The 13,839-nt window shown below is 27.4% G+C and overlaps 1 protein-coding gene across 5 annotated transcripts in view; it reads right to left on the bottom strand.

Annotated features, from left to right (window-relative positions):
• Positions 1-1,441: 1,441 nt before the first annotated feature.
• The window catches only part of LOC129946364 (protein kinase shaggy), an 86,294-nt gene continuing 73,896 nt past the window's right edge, over positions 1,442-13,839 (bottom strand). For all 5 annotated transcript variants that reach the window (XM_056056514.1, XM_056056517.1, XM_056056516.1 and 2 more), the window contains 7 exons: positions 13,525-13,608; positions 9,657-9,767; positions 9,369-9,606; positions 7,878-8,071; positions 5,100-5,286; positions 4,880-5,035; positions 1,442-2,915 (listed from right to left, as the gene is read on the bottom strand). In XM_056056514.1, coding sequence (XP_055912489.1) covers positions 2,665-2,915; positions 4,880-5,035; positions 5,100-5,286; positions 7,878-8,071; positions 9,369-9,606; positions 9,657-9,767; positions 13,525-13,608 — 1,221 coding nt within the window. In that variant the 3' untranslated portion in view covers positions 1,442-2,664. The remainder of the gene's footprint in view (positions 2,916-4,879; positions 5,036-5,099; positions 5,287-7,877; positions 8,072-9,368; positions 9,607-9,656; positions 9,768-13,524; positions 13,609-13,839) is intronic.

The raw sequence follows: 13,839 nt of genomic DNA, 5'->3' as shown, positions 1-13,839 counted from the left end.
AAATAAAGTACCATAGGTACCTAGCTGATATTTTAAATAAATAGTATCCTAATATAGCGTTACAAATTTGATTTTTTTTTTGTTCTCCCATTTCCGCTCTTCCATACCGTTCTATCCATTAAAAAACTGTTTAGGCGTGTACTGTCAGTCAAAAAACAATTTACAAACGGCGTTTTTCCCCTTAATTTTTAAAAACTGTTCTATTTGAATTGAGACCCCAACCTTACTGTAAACAAATCTGATATCCGTGAAAAACAACAAATGAGTGCTTTCTTAGTTTGGGCAATACTTTGTATATTTATTTTTGGTGAATAATTAAATTTGAAAATGCAAACAATCCGTGAAAACCAATTTTTGTCTTGTTAACTTTAAATTGCTTATAAACTTTATAACGGAAGCTCTTTCCGTATGTTAGCATCGAATAATAATTTGATGAAATAAAAGAAGAATCCTGGCCCACTAAGATTGGCATGTTTAGGTGTTTTATTTTTTCTCATCATTTTATTTACCGATATTTATTTTCTACTACATTATTATTTTCTCTATTTTTTATTTTATCAGAAAATACAGTGAATTGTTTATTTGTTGTTTTTTTTGTTAATTTTGTTTTTTTAATTTCTTCCACATTTATAATTAAATAATATTTATTTCAATAATAAACATATCAGTATTTTCTTCTAATCTATTTTTGTTGTGATTTTTTTTATTTTATAATATTAATTGTTATCTTTCTTTATACGTATATATAAAAAAACATAACCTGTGAACTATTTTCTTTTACCTATTTTTAATTTTTTTCTTAAATTGTTGCTGTTTGTATTTATTAAAAGATCTTAACAACTAAACAAGAAATACACACTCATTTATATATATATATACAAATATATGTATATATGAAGATGTATATATATATGCACATATATATTTAATTTTTTATTCCTTTTAAAATATAATAGGTACAAACAATAATAAACAAATATTAAAAACTAAGCTGATAAATGAAATATATAGAAATACACTTAAAAGTAAATATTTTAATTTTTGTTTATATTGACAACTCTAAAATAAAAAAGAAGAAAACGCGATGAAGCATTACAAGCAGCACATTTAAAATTTGATAACTCTACACAACTTGTTTATATTAGTAAATTATAAGTAGATAAGATTTTACAAAGAATACCATTTGCCTCTGGCCCTGCTTATTGTAACAAAATTACGTTTCCGTTTTATTTTGTTTTTGACATGCTTAAAGGAAGTAAATGAAACATAAACGCATACTACGAATTATTTATTCGACCTTATTTCCGATTAAATAAAATTAGAAAAGAAAAATATTTTATCTAGTCCTATAAAAAATTCCATCATAATTGGAATGCCGCAAGAATTTCGAAAAAAAAACTAATACGAATCAAATTCGTAACGTAATAGACATGCTTTACTATTGTTTTTTTTTTTTTTGAAATTCACGTTTAACTTCCTATAACGATGGATACTGTTACAAGGGTGATTTTCTTCAACATTTATTTTGTCATTTTTATATATGTATGTATATTTCTGAAAACTTATTAACTAAAAAGACACTAAAACATTATTTTATATTAAAATTATTTTTACTCATAAACATACATAATGTGTATATGTATATCCATAATTTTTATTTATTTTTCATTTTATTTTAAACATTTTTTGTTCTGTAAATTTTAAAATATTGCTGACAATAGTATCCGGAGTAACGGATTACAGCAGGACATATTGTGATTTTTTTAATGTGTGGTATGATTTCAAATGTATTCATAATAATTTTTATTTTAATATCTACTCAAATTTAAAGTTTATATATATTTTTGTTAGTTTATACATCGTCAAAAAAAATTATTTTTTATCGGCGGCGGTACCTATTCTTAACATTTTCTTTTTTAATAGTCATATATTTTAATGCGTTATTCATGTTTCAATTGTAAGTAACCGTACCTACTGTCTTACTAAAAAATAACTAATTTAACTTTAGTTTTAAAAATCTTTATTTTGTATTTTTAAGAACAGAAGCGAACAGCTACTATTATTTGTTTTGCCTTCATTTACTGATACACGTAAAAGGATTTAATTCAAGTTATTTTTTGCAAATAGTATATAATTTTTGTTTTTATTTGTTAAAATGTTCACTTTATTTTTAATATTTTACTAATGGGGAAAGGAGACTTTTTTTTAAATTTTCTTATATGAATGTGGACATTGTTTTTTAATTTTTATTTTGTTATACGTTTTGCTTTTCGTGTAAATAACTTTATATATTTATATGCATTTTTTATATTGCAATGAATGATGATAGTTGAACCATTATGAGATGAAATGTTTTGTTTTATTATATTTGTATCTTTTACGAGGAAAAACAAAAAACCTTGGTGCACATTTTTAAATTAATTTTTATTTAATTTGATTTCTTTTTTTTTTTTTGAAAAATCGTTTTGAAGTTAATATTCAATTTTTGATTTGTTGGTTGGTTTTTAGTACTTTAATAGTATTTATAATAGTTGCTTTTATCAATAGTTATAATAATAATGTAATAATAATAATAATATAAATTGTATCAATATTTTCTGTTAAAATCATTATAATAACTATTATTGTATTATAATCATGAATATTAAGCCCTAATGAAGCTTGCTAACCCATTGTCGTCGCTGTTTGTTGTATTTGTGAATTTCCCACAGCCCCCGGTGAAGTTGTGGCGGCTGCAGCTCCAGTTGTTGTTGAAGCTGCCGCAACTTGGCTATTACTTGCAGTTCCTTCAGCTGGTTGGGGCTGTATTGATGATGATGCACCAACAGCACCAGAACTGGTAGCTGCTGATGATGAATTACCACCACCAGATGTTGATGACACACCGGCGCCACCAACACTCGATGATTGGTTGCCTGAAAACATTTAAAGAAGTATAATTAAGGACACGAACAAAATTATGACATTAAAATAGTAACACGATAAAAGAAGTATTGGTGCATTTTTTTAGATTTAAATAACTTTCACCCACTTAAATTTTAACATTTTAGTTACGCGAATTTTTTTTGTGTAATATGTTATTTTGATTACATCGTTTTTCGGAGGCCGTTTAAGGCAATAACTTGTGTAAAGACTTGCTTAAAGGGAATGCCCATTTAATTGTGACACCTTTACACAAACACATTTTGTGTAGATATTAAAAATTACAATAACCTCTTTCTTTTGGCTAGATATAAGTAGTAATTCCGAGAAAACACAAAAATTCTTCATTATGCGACTGCTAAGTTTATTCTCAATTATTTTAGATTCAAAAGACACACATTTAGCAGGCTCAACATCACCTTTCATTTTATGTATATCAATTTTGTTTAAGTGTACTCTGGGCAAGAAACCTTCCCTTAGAAAAATTGTAAAATGTACTCGTAAAAGTAATAATCATGTGTTAATTTATGATGCATTTCTGTACTTTTTGTAATAATTAAATTATTTTTAATTGAGATATGATATTTTTAGAAACAACTTGAACAAACCTTCTTCTAATAAAAACATCACTGTCAAAAGAAAGAGAGTACAAATTGAAATTTGTTTTATTTTGGGCATGGCGTGTATTTTATGACTTTTATATTCAGTAGTATTCATTAAATAACTATTATAAATAAAATCATATTTAATGCACAAATTATTTTATTCAAATCGAATAATTTTTTATTTAAATTCACATTTTCTTTCAAATTTTTAACAAACCGGGTCTCATATAATTATTATTGCTTTACAATTTATAAAAAAATGTATTTAGTTTTAATTTTATTACATTAAAATATTTTTAAATAATAATTTGATTAAAAGTTTGTGTTAACTACATACAAAAAAAACAGTAAGATGCTTCTATCTCGGTTTTTTTTCTATCGTCAAATAAGTTTCAATTTTAAATAGTTACTAGGATTTATACATTTAAATAAAGCAAGACTGTAATTTTGTAATGCCAACTACATATCTGCAAAAAATAGAAAGTAGAACAAAATAAAAAACAGGATAGAAAAAAAAACATTCAAGAAAAAAAGTTGTAATGATTCCAGTTAGTAAAAATTAACAACATATTAAACAGGAAATTCCTCAGACCTAATTTCGCTATCGCCTAAAAACAAAGTTCGTGATATTTGAACGGCGATTTTTGTTTAAACTTAAATTAACTTTAATTTTTCTGGTGTAAAATTAATATTATTCCACTGATCGACAAGGTTTTGCTTATAATATTAAATAACCTTCAATTCCGACTTCAATTACTCTATGACTTCATAGAGAGTCAAATTAAGTCTAATGAGAATAACTAATGAGAATTTCCAGAAACTAAGTAAGATACTAAAATGATTTAAACTGTATCAAGACAAAAAATATTTGGAGTTTAAAAAAATCCATTACAATCAATCATACAATGTATTGTTAAGGGATTTCTTTTGCTATAACTTAATTATTTTTTCTTTAACATTTTAAAGTTGCAAATTTTAAAAACCTGCGAGAATTGGATTCAGGACAGCTAAATCCCTTAAAAAAAATATATTTTTTTTGTTTCGGCTACAGAAGAAAAATTTGATTTTGCCGAGCAGTGTTATTAGACATTACTGATACATTTAAATTTCAAAATGTAACGACAAAGTGTAAATAATCATATAACGGATAATTCTGCATAAAAACAATGTTTTTTTCGAGTCATAACACTCTTCAATTAAATGATAAAATTGGCACGTAAGACATATACATACATATGTCTTCACATCAAATTTTTAAGCGACAGCGAAATGTAATATGTTAAAAGCAAACATCTACAAATCAGCAAAGACCAAAAGAATATATTTTACAAAATTCATAATAATGAACTCACCTGTTGCTTGCGAGTTTGCTCCTGGCGTTCCGGCGCCACTTGATGGGTTTGAATTTGAGCCAGAAGCTGTTGCAGCGCCAGATCCTGATCGATTTGAAGCATCATGTTGCCGCTGTGGCAAAAGTTGGGGGATTAAGCTTGGTTGTATTGAAAGTTCTAAATAACAAAAAATTGACTTGGTATTTTTGCTAGGCATAATTTTTTTAAAATTTCAATTTACCATGTTCAGTGAAATTGAACAATGGTGGGAATTCCCTTCCATTCGGTAAGACTTGAGGACCTTCACGTAACTCATTAAAGAAAGGATGTGCGCATGCCTTTAGGGGCGTTATTCTGGCGCTAGGTGTGTATTCAAGTAGTTCCGATACTAGACTTATAGCCTCTGGAGGTGTTCGTATGCGGAATACCTAGAAGAAATTAAGAAAAAAATACAAAATTTGAAATTGAGTCTAATGATTATATTGTTGTGTATGATGTTCTTTGACTTGGCTTGGTACTAGAATTAAATATGAATGAAGTGTAAAGTTATTAATAATTCAAATTACGGAGGTCGTTCAATTAATAAATGGGCAATTAATCATTTATATATTTGAAACATTAAACCCTTCTGGAATAAAAATTATCATCACATTTTCTATCTTTTTCGTGTCAAAAAAAGAATGAATCTTATTAATTATCTAAGATGACCCAACCACAAGATTTTTACATAGTTCTCGGAAATATTGTTTTACATAAATTTAAGTTTTTCATTTAGTTCGATTATATAGATTTGAATTGTTTCATTGATTATATAGATTTGATTTGTTTCGTGATTTATACTTCTTTTATAAATGAATGCCCATTTATCTAATGACCAACTCTGGATACCCTCCTAAATGAATAAAACAAAAACAAAAAAAAAGCTTTTATTCAAAATCTGAATGCTTGACACATACCGGTTAACTTTGAAGCATGATGGAAAAATTTGTACAGCAAACGGCTTCTCAAAAAAAAAAAGTTATTTAAAGAAGTAAAGCCAATATAAAATCTTATATCAATAAAGTTACTTGACTTTACTTTATTAGTTGTTTACTCTTTAGACCATTAATTTCATCGCAAAGTATAAATAAATGGAATGAAATAATATTTTTAAAAGATTAACAAGTTTAATCTTGATAAACACACACAGGTATTCAAAATAATAGGAAATTACTTTGACAAGGCAATATTTTTGTTTCGCAAAATTCTTAAGAGTTCTGAAACAAAAAAACTTTTTGGGTCTGACTTGCGGAAAAAATGTTAGACGTCTTCAAGGAAAGTAGTTTTATTTTCGTCATAAAAAGACGCGTTGAAACATAGCCACGATTAATATCATGATGTGGATCTACTTTTCTTGGTTTATTTTTCTATTGGCATTACAAATTCATGATAATAATGAAATGACCAAACATTTTAAAAGAGCTTATGTTTCCATATGCTGAGGACAATATGCCACTTAGATGGCATTTGGAACAAGATAATGATCCGAAGCACACTTCAAAATTAGTGAGTATTTGGCTTCGCGATCATCATATCGCTCTTATGCCCTGGCCCAGTGTCCCAATCTTGTTCCGATTCCGAAAATATCTTTAGTCACTATGGTTTTCAACAATAAACACCAAATATGACTTCAGATAATCAAGCAATGGAACGCCATTCCGGTAATTAAATACTAAAATTTTGTTGAGTCAATGCCAGTCGTAAACAAACATGAAGGAGGCCGATTTGGCTATTTAAGAAAAAAAAACATTTTTTTCTTTCAAAATTAAATGCTACATAAATAACTTAAATACTTAGTTTAACATTCTCTATTCCAAAAAAATTGGTCGTATAATTTTATAAAATGTTTTCATACCCGTAGGTTTGTTGCTTTCTCTATTATTTTGAACAGCTGTGTGCATATACGTTGGCAAAAACGTAAAATCCATATAATTAGAAGAACCATTCAGAAGATTAAGTACTACTCACAATAATTAGAACATTTCGAACATGTATGTTTTCAAATCAATGGATATAGCATGCATTCTGGTTAAACGCGAAAAAATCAAAACACAATACCTCTACACCCAGGTCTTTGAATATAGAATACTTTTTTGACAGTGATTTAAAATAACACAAACCGAAACCCAATCAATCAAGTAATTTCTTTTTAATTGTTCCGAAGGCAAATACTTCCGATTGTCAAGGAAGATTTACCTATTTACAAAGCTAAACTTTGGCGTACAGCTTAATTTGTACGTCTTAAAATTTAAGGTTATTTTTAGGAATTGTTATGACGTATAAATTAAGTTATGCGCCAAAGTTAACTTAAATTTTTCGACGTAACATGGACATGGATGAACTTGAGAAATTTTATCGTAAACTTTTATCAAGTTTGCGTTATACTTTTCAATCAAATACTTATTTTTATTTGTATATACGATACGATTAATAATGACAGTCGAAGTTTAACTTTTACTTGATTTAAGATTATCTTAAAAGGTATTTAAATATAAATTATTTCGATATTTGGCTGACTTAAACTTGAAATTCTCGTGTATTCAAAAAAGTATAACCATTATTTAGCTTATAAGAGCTCTCATTCAGACGACCCGTGTGTATACAAAAGAAACATACAAAACGAGATTAGTTAATAATTATTATAGATGATGGTTTTCTTTTTCCTTAGGTTGTTTTTCCTTACTCTCCAGCGTTGTTTTTGATTTAAGGCATTTGGAAATAGACTACATTCAAGAAGTGACTGCAAAAAGTTTTTATTTTTTAATTTAATTTGAATTTACTAAATTGTACCTTTGGCAAAATTTTAATGAAATCACATGAAATGAAAATTTAAACAATTAAATTAGAAAAGCACACACGCAGTGCCTTGATAAAAATAAAAAAGTCAGATGAGAGCTTCTTAACTCAAACCCAATTCGAAAAAAAGAATTATTGAAACAAAATGCATTAATGTTTATCAAAAGAATATTCTTTTACTCACCTTTTGCCATGGATGACTTTTAATTCGGGGAAATTTGAATTCAGTATAATTTGGATTCATTTCATGAATTTGCTCTCGTGTTGGTGTACCCAATACCTTTATAACTTCGACCAATTGATCCACACCAGAATCACCAGGGAATATTGGCTGCCCCAAAAGTAATTCAGCGAGTACACAACCGGCACTCCACACATCTAAAGAGTATACAAATTGAACATGAATTAAAGCCTTTTTCGTATCTGTTGTTTGTTATTAATATAGTTTTATGATATTATGTATATAGCGTAGACAACTTTTGAAGCTAAGCTAATTCTTTTCTCAGAGTTCAAACGTTTTAAACACTTATTTAAAAATATTTTACTATTTTGGTTTAGATCTTATCCTTAAAGACTTAAACGTTAAATAAAAAACACCATATCCTCAAAAACATGTTTTGTTTTTCTTGTAACACTGTTTTTGCTGCAATTAAAACGAAATGTACCCGTTGTGATGAGATAATAGCAATTTAAATACAACAATCTATACATTGATAACAGTCTTATTCTTATTTAAGAAGTTGATTTTATAGATATAATTATAGATTATATAGGTTTTTAAGAGTAATACATATCTAATATAAAAGAAAGCAGCAATAGTCGTGTTTTTTTTATGGGGATTTCATTCAGTACATTAAGAAAATGCCAAAAAAAGATTAACGTAGTCCGGGTTTTGTATTTGAAAGTTGATAAAACTGAATATTTTTCAGAATAATTTATCACAAAACTGATAAAAAATTTATCGAAATTTAGACCAAAACTTGCTTAAACTTAAAAAAAGGACAATTTTAAAGAGGATGCGTTAAAAAAATATCATGAATAATGTATATTTAATTTTTTGTATGTTTTCCATTTTGTAAATTGAAGCTCTCTCTCGCTTATATAAGCGAGAAGCTATTTTAATATTTATAAAAAAGGAGATCTCTGCGATCTAAGAAATAAAAATTGATTAAACAACATCAATTTGTCTGTCCAATGGAAAATTACAATTATAACTACTTCATGAACACATCCATGGAGAAAATCCACAAAGGTCTTGGGTTCGATCCCTGCGTATTCAATCTTAAAGCTTTTCACGGATACTGCCTCTTGCGAGGAATTGACAAATTCTCTAAGAGTAACTCTTGTCATGAAAAAGTGCTTTCTCAAATTAGCCATTCGGATTCGGCATATAAACTGTAGGTCCCCTCCATTCCTGACAACATTACTCGCACACAGGAATGGTTGAGAGTTGTAAGTCACTAGGCCCTAGTTTTCAACGGACTGTTGCGCCACCCAATTTATTTATTTTAAAACTTTATTTTATTTCAAGTAAAAAATCACAAAAATTGTTTTTATTACCGCTATTTTACTTAAATAAATCTTTACTTTTAAGAGTTTCTTACTTATAATAAAATATCACCAACAGTTTTATATAAATTTATTTACATACAACAAAATCAAAATATGTATTTACCAATTTTTGTAGTATAATTAATTGCGCCAAATATCAACTCGGGTGCGCGATAGTACCTAGAGCATATGTACGACACATTCGGTTCGCCATGCAACAATTGTTTAGCGCTGCCAAAGTCACAGAGTTTAAGCACAGCCGTTTCTGGATCCAAAAGTAAATTCTGTGGTTTAATATCACGATGACATATGCCCAATGAATGTATGTAAGCCAAACTTCTGAATAATTGATACATATAAAGCTGAAAATAAAAAATTAATATAAGGATTTACAAAAAAAAAAAAAACTTACCCTGATAAAATGAATTGGTATCGTTTGTTTAGTTTTAGCATACTGACGGGCAACTTTATATACGGTTTCCGGTATGTACTCGAGTACTAAATTTAAAAATACTTCATCCCGCTGGAAGAAAAGATTGTACGAAACATGTGATGAGTGAATTTGTCTTTTTATTTATTTAACAACTAAAATTTTTAATTGTTTTTATTAATGCTATTATTATTTTATATTGGATGAAGAAATGAATAATAAAATATAACTTTTGTCTTATTGAAAACGTTTTTTCCTGAACAAAAAATTCCTAATTAAAGCATTTAAGTTATCGATCGACATTAATCTAAGACCATCTTAAAAATATGAAACGAAGAAACAAAACATTACTACACAATTACAACACTGAAATAAGAATACTTAAAATAACTACACAACTCAATGTTAATTAATTATTTAAATATGGTTTTCTTTTATTCGCTTTTCTTTAAAAAGTATTTCAATTTAATATTAAGTTTTTCTCAAAAGAAATCAAAAAAATAATAAAACAAATGCAATCATTAAGAAATAAAAAAAATAACTGGTAAAAGCAAAATGATTGATTACAATTATGTTTAACGAATGTTTTTTGAGAGGTATAAAACTTTGAATGATGTTTTAAAATTGAAATGAAAATTACTTTATTCGAAAGATAATATTCCGACATAATTTAAACATGATTTTTAACATATTATCGGTAATCTGGAGCTCCGATTTTTGATTATCAGGGAAAATAATCAAGTGGCGTTAAACCGCAATTCACAGGTTCACAACGTAAGGCCATGCGTTTACCAAATGCTTCCTTCAATAAATCAATATTGGCACCAGCTGTGAAACACAGCTCCACTATCATGGTTGTTCAATTGATGATCGAAAAAGGAAATAATCGTGATATAGCGGTCACCCACCATTTAAAGAAGTACTAACATTGTCAGTTTTCGAGACTTGAAAATAATCGTTATTTAGCTTTATAGCTAAACAAAGTTCAACCGATATGTGTTTGGAACAGAACAAAATTTTTAAAAATAAATGTGAACAATTTAAAAAAGCGTTCTTCGGGCGTCAGTCTATCTATGTCGAAATTTCAAACCAAATTAAAGACAGCAGACACAATGGCCACCAGTTAAAATAATTTTATAAGTACTATGTCTTTTTTTTTTTTCTTTAAAAAAACCTTATAAATTTAAATTTCATATTAAATTAATAGTGAAATGTAGTTGACATTTTAAAAAGGTATAACTGACGTATCTTCTTTTGGATATTCGTATCATTAAAAGAACTGAGATTTCTTAAAATTAACATAAAAAAATATTATTTAATATAATAATATTAAAGGAAAGTTCTGCTAAGGAAGCTTTCATCGCTTATTGAATGAAATGTTTGATTCTATAGAACCTTTGATAAGACAAGAATTATTAAGGACTGCGTATAGCCTAGAAACTTAAAAGAAAGGCTTTGATTATTTTAAAAACAAATCTTCTGAAAGCTTTCGGTCTAAAACAAATACTTTATATTTTTGAAAGAAAATAATATATTCTCAATATTATTAAAATAGATTTATTATCATCCAAAATATTATGAATAATCAGTTAACCAAACATACATATATATCAACAAAAAATGTAGATCATCTGCTTCAACGGTTATATAATAAGGTTTTCTTGTAGATTTCGAAATATGTATTTTTGATACGTAAAAGAATATTCGAAATTTAAATAACTTTACCTATGGTCCTAAAATGCTTGATAATTTATAAAGAATTACAATACAATTCTGAAGTGATGCAGGGTAGGGGAAAGTGTTATGCATATAATTCCACTATAAACTAAAAAAAATGTGTTGCATTATCACATCTCAAATCGGAGGATGGATGTATTACTGAAGAAGAAACAAAATAAAAGAACTGGGGTTTCTGCTAATTTAAATCACCGTCCATGATATCTGGAAAGGGATAAATTACATACCTAGTTGATATGCAATACATACAAACAAATGCAAAAACCTGTCATTTTCGTTTGATCAAAGAAAATTACATTAAAAACAAACTTGTTTTCATTTTATTGTATCGTGTTATGAAAAATATATTCCACTTGAGATAAAAGAAAGCAAAGTAACGTATGCGAACTCGAAAAACATGCAAATCCCAACATTCTATTTCGTTTGCATCGAGGCACCAACTCAAATCACAAATGAATATGTTTTGATTATTACTTATATTAATGTGTTAAGCTTTTTTTAACAAACGATTTTTGACAAACCCTTGGCTAATACATTGCCTGTTTAAGTAAGAAAATAATTTATTTATAAAATCAATAAAACGAAAATATATTAAAATACAAGTTGCGGAGCATTTAAATGTAAATTCATAAATAATTATGTACTTTACAATTTAGCCATTTGTAGGAAAATTAAAACCAAACATGGTAATGTGTGAAATAATTTAAGGAAATTTAAAATGAACGGGTGAATTGTATTATTAATTGAAAAATAACTACCTGTGGTTTAAGCACCCCCGCAAATATCCCCAAATCGATGGGAAATTCGGCTAACTGATGGCCGATAGTAATATACGTATTTTTTTTAAACATATACATGAATGTATAGTGGATTTTTTGTTTAATAATTACAAACGATAAGAAAAAACGTAAAATTTCATTAACAAAACATGTATCCAAAATAAAAATTTAAATGATTTTGTATTGTATTTATTTGTTGTATTTTTATTCACCCATATCACATAATGTTAAAGAATCTTATCGTACTCTGGGAATCGGAACTGATATGTTGCGTATAATGATATTGTATGTTGTCAAGTACGCATACAGGCCAGTTTGTTTTGTACATATACATAAGTATTTGTACACAGACTTAAACATGTATTTTTAAGAAGCTTACAATATACGAAAATTAATTTGTTAAGCAACAATATTGTTTCCCCTGCTTAACGTTTCCAAGAAAGTAAGTAAGGCATGACAACGATTTAGGCTAATAACTTTATGCACAACATAAAATAGTGATTAAATGCAAGAGAACTTTAAAAACTTTTTTAAAATTTTCGATGTGTTCATAAAAAGGAAACAAATGTTAAAAGCTTTCCAGCGCTTCCTCAGGTTGGATAGCTTTAAGCCTTTTGACACACCAAATAAATAAACTAAATTTAATTGAAAAGCACTAATTTCACTTATTTTGGTTTATTTAAAAACATTTGATTTCAAAATCTAATTTGAAATTATGCCGTTTTTCACTGGCAACCATGGGTGAAGTATAGATATTTTTTATACTGCGAAAATATTTATTTTTGTGTGTTAGCCTCTGTTATTAATTTATAAACAGTGCTAAGGTTTTCTGCTGTACCAATCAGTCCATATTAATTAATGATTTATAAATTACTCATTTATTTTAAATAATCCAATAGAAACAATAATTTTTGTGATAGAGGTGTTTTACTCATGCCGTTAATTAAAATTTCCGTAACTACGAACTATCGTTTTCATTTGCAAGTACATAAACATATCCTTTTTTTATTATTATTATTCTGCTTAGACTTGTTGTTCTTTTTAATGCGTATTCTCAACAAAAATATGTATTAAATTTAACACTGTACTTCAAGGAATTGTACCCAATCAAAGTTTGTAGTGCCAAAATGATTTTAATAAATAAAAAACGAATAATTGGTGAAAATCATTTCAGCAATGCTTGCTATAACTAGTATACATTTCTTTTGACTTTTATACATTGATTATATAAAACAGATTTTTAAATATAAATGCATGCAATTGAGAAATATTAAAAGGCAAAAGAAAGTCTAACAAAACTAACAAAAAAATAATATTATTTCACATTTTCTTACCTTTTCACCACTCGAGTAAAAAAAATACAACAACTTCACAATATTACAGTGCTCCAGTTTTCTCATTATCTGCAACTCCCGATTCTGAAAAGATCAATTATAATTAGTTGTACATTTTTGTAAATATAATACTGGTTTTTCCTATTGTGTATTCGGATAGAAGATGAGAACGTTTCAATTTCAATTTATATTTATATGAGTTTCAAACTCTATTTTGTATAGAGCAAAAAAAATACTAAACGAAAGTGAAGCGCTTTCATGGCACGACGTCAGATTTATAAGTTGATAAGTTCCTACACATTCAAAACAAAACAC

The sequence above is a fragment of the Eupeodes corollae genome, chromosome 2, assembly GCF_945859685.1.
Source record: "Eupeodes corollae chromosome 2, idEupCoro1.1, whole genome shotgun sequence".
In the NCBI taxonomy this organism is placed as follows: Eukaryota; Metazoa; Arthropoda; class Insecta; order Diptera; family Syrphidae; genus Eupeodes; species Eupeodes corollae.
The sequence above is the reverse complement of the archived record's forward strand: the minus strand, read 5'-3'. Positions and strand labels throughout refer to the sequence as shown.